Genomic DNA, 2,508 nt, shown 5'->3' with positions numbered 1-2,508 from the left:
CCCCCCCCGCGCCCCCCCGGCGGCACCCGCCGGGGACCAGACACCTCCACCACTCAGAGAAGCAGCTTCATTAAGCCAGGGTGTAAAGGGTAAAGAGAAAAAGAACCCAACAAAAAGTAGCAACAGATCCACAACTCCTGCTCCAGCTGTAGCACCTCTTCATACGCAACAGTCAAGTGTTCAAATCTTTGTAGTTTAAATTTTTGTTGTGAGGGAAATCCAGACCAAAGAAGACACCCAAGCCATTTTTGTTTAATCCTCAGTTCTGCAGTAAGGTACACTGTCTGAACACAAAAGGATACCAGCATAAGGGAAGATTCTAGCTAAGAGAACTCTAAAGACACTTGAAGTGCACGGTGGAAAAGAAAAGAAAGTTCTGACAAAAGGTGACTCCCCTGTGTACAGACTTGAAAGGAAAATGCAGGATGATCATACCACTGAATATTAAAGTGAATACACAACCAGGTTTGTTATTCTTTCATTCACTTTCCAGCTTTCAGCCTTCTGAGTCAGGTGCCAAATCAATCTTTGCCATACTTGGCTCATGAAAGACAGTAGCCTACATATACAAAATGGTCAAGAATTCAGAAGTTGTTTGGGAGACAAACGTACCTACAGTAAAATGCAATCAGACCCTTAATGCAGTAACTTACACACATGCTATCAAAGCAAGCAGAAAGCTTTGTTAATGGAAGGAATTATCTCAGCTGGGCATGGGGAAATCTTGAGCATTCTGTCATCTTCCTGTGGGCATGCAGGCAGGTACCACTTGAGCCAGCTTCCTGTTACTAACACAGATGTTACTGAAGCAATACTGGTAACTCCTGTTTCCCTACTGAGAACAGCAGGAATTAATCCAAGGATCTCCTCTGTGGCAAATACATTCCGAGAATTACAACAAACAGACACTCCATACTCAAGAACTCTTCATGAAATTGAAGATAAACCTTGACCAAGTTCTAGAAACACCAAGAGACAAGAAAACATTTACAGCTGGGTACTTGCTTTCAAAACATCTGTAACAGGACCAGTTTTCTAATCCAGTGCAAAGCTTACCACAGATCAGACAGACATTGCTACCTAGCACAGTGCAAAAGGAATTCAATATTGAGAAGAATTCAAACACAAAAGCCACTTCAAAAGCCAAAAGAAGCCAAAACGTTCCTCTCTAGACACACCTACAAGCTTCACCAAGGCTTTTTGATGATCTGCTCTGGAAATCTGCTCGCTGTTAGGATCCATAACCAGGTAACTTCCTTGTAAATTCTTCAAGGAACGAATAGAGACTTTTCAGCTTCCTCCATGGCTACGTTCTAGTGCCCACCTATGCTCATACATTTAGTAGTTTGAACTAAACTATCTCTTGTTCTGATAACACAGGCTGGGCAAGGCAAACAGGTATAAATTACCTTTTTCAGCAGTTTTGACCCCATTCTATTCCCTGCGTCTCTCGTCACTAGGTACTCCCCCTTGCTTGATCAACACATGCCACGTTTTTAAAACTTAGACACGTGCAAATTAGGACTTTCTTTTCACTATCAAAAAAGCAGCAACTAATCCTGTTCAGCAAGTATTGTTTCTACTGCTTGGCCTTCAAGCAAGGAGACCACAGCTATTTCTTCTCCTGAGAACAGGAGTGGCAACTTCATAATTGACTAAATCCAGAAGAATCAATGCAAAGTCCAAATCCTAACAAACCTAATGGGAGCTTGTAAACCTGGAGCAGCCCACAATACATCCACAGCATAAAGTCCATGCACATTAAACCCTGAGCTGTCTGTTTGAGCCTAAATAAACTGCAGGCATAAAACATGCAATCTGATACTTAAGCCTTCTTCATATAATCCTTACTACGCTATCTTTCTGTCTACCTTTAATTATTTACCTGGCAAATCTTCTTAGCAAAAAAATTACCAACACATAAATATTACATGACATAACTGTGACGGTACCTTACGTGTTCCACTCACTCAGAGTAACTGTTTACAGTCTCTTAAACAGCTGAAGCTTTCCAGATGCTGCAATGTTCGCAGCACAGAACAGAACAAAGGCGTAAGTGAACAGCAGTCTCTACCTACAGAATAAGGACATATTTCTGGTTGGACCACCAGATAAAAAGCCTCTAGCTTAGCTAAGAGACATGTAAAAGGCACATCACTAGCTCATTTTCGTGACTTGTGTTACTCAAGGCTGTCTAACTGCTATCTACCACCTCTGCCTGTTCAACACCTGACCTGCTAAAATATGCAAACAGAACCTGCAAGACTAAAGCAAACGTTTTTCAAACAGATTTATCCTTTCTCAGCCCTCACCTGACCAGGTCTCCATGCAGTTGCAAAAAGAGGTTCTTCCCCCCTTCTCCATCACATATCTCAGACGCCGGGGTGTCCACCGTGCAGAGGACCAAGCGCAAGTCTGAAGGAGCAGTAGCTGCAGAATCTCGTCCATGAATATATACGCAGCCTCGGCCAACGTCCTCTTTCAGCCAGTTTCTCTCACGGGAACCAA

The 2,508-nt window shown here is 42.7% G+C and overlaps 1 protein-coding gene across 1 annotated transcript in view; it reads right to left on the bottom strand.

The window, feature by feature from the left end:
* PHLPP2 (PH domain and leucine rich repeat protein phosphatase 2) overlaps positions 1-2,503 on the bottom strand; it is a gene marked incomplete at its 5' end in the record, with an annotated part of 33,570 nt that extends 31,067 nt beyond the window's left edge. Inside the window, one exon of the mRNA XM_008938837.1 lies at positions 2,313-2,503. Coding sequence (XP_008937085.1) covers positions 2,313-2,503 — 191 coding nt within the window. The remainder of the gene's footprint in view (positions 1-2,312) is intronic.
* Positions 2,504-2,508: the final 5 nt, after the last annotated feature.

This window comes from Merops nubicus, unplaced genomic scaffold (assembly GCF_000691845.1).
Source record: "Merops nubicus isolate BGI_N331 unplaced genomic scaffold, ASM69184v1 scaffold22114, whole genome shotgun sequence".
In the NCBI taxonomy this organism is placed as follows: Eukaryota; Metazoa; Chordata; class Aves; order Coraciiformes; family Meropidae; genus Merops; species Merops nubicus.
The sequence above is the reverse complement of the archived record's forward strand: the minus strand, read 5'-3'. Positions and strand labels throughout refer to the sequence as shown.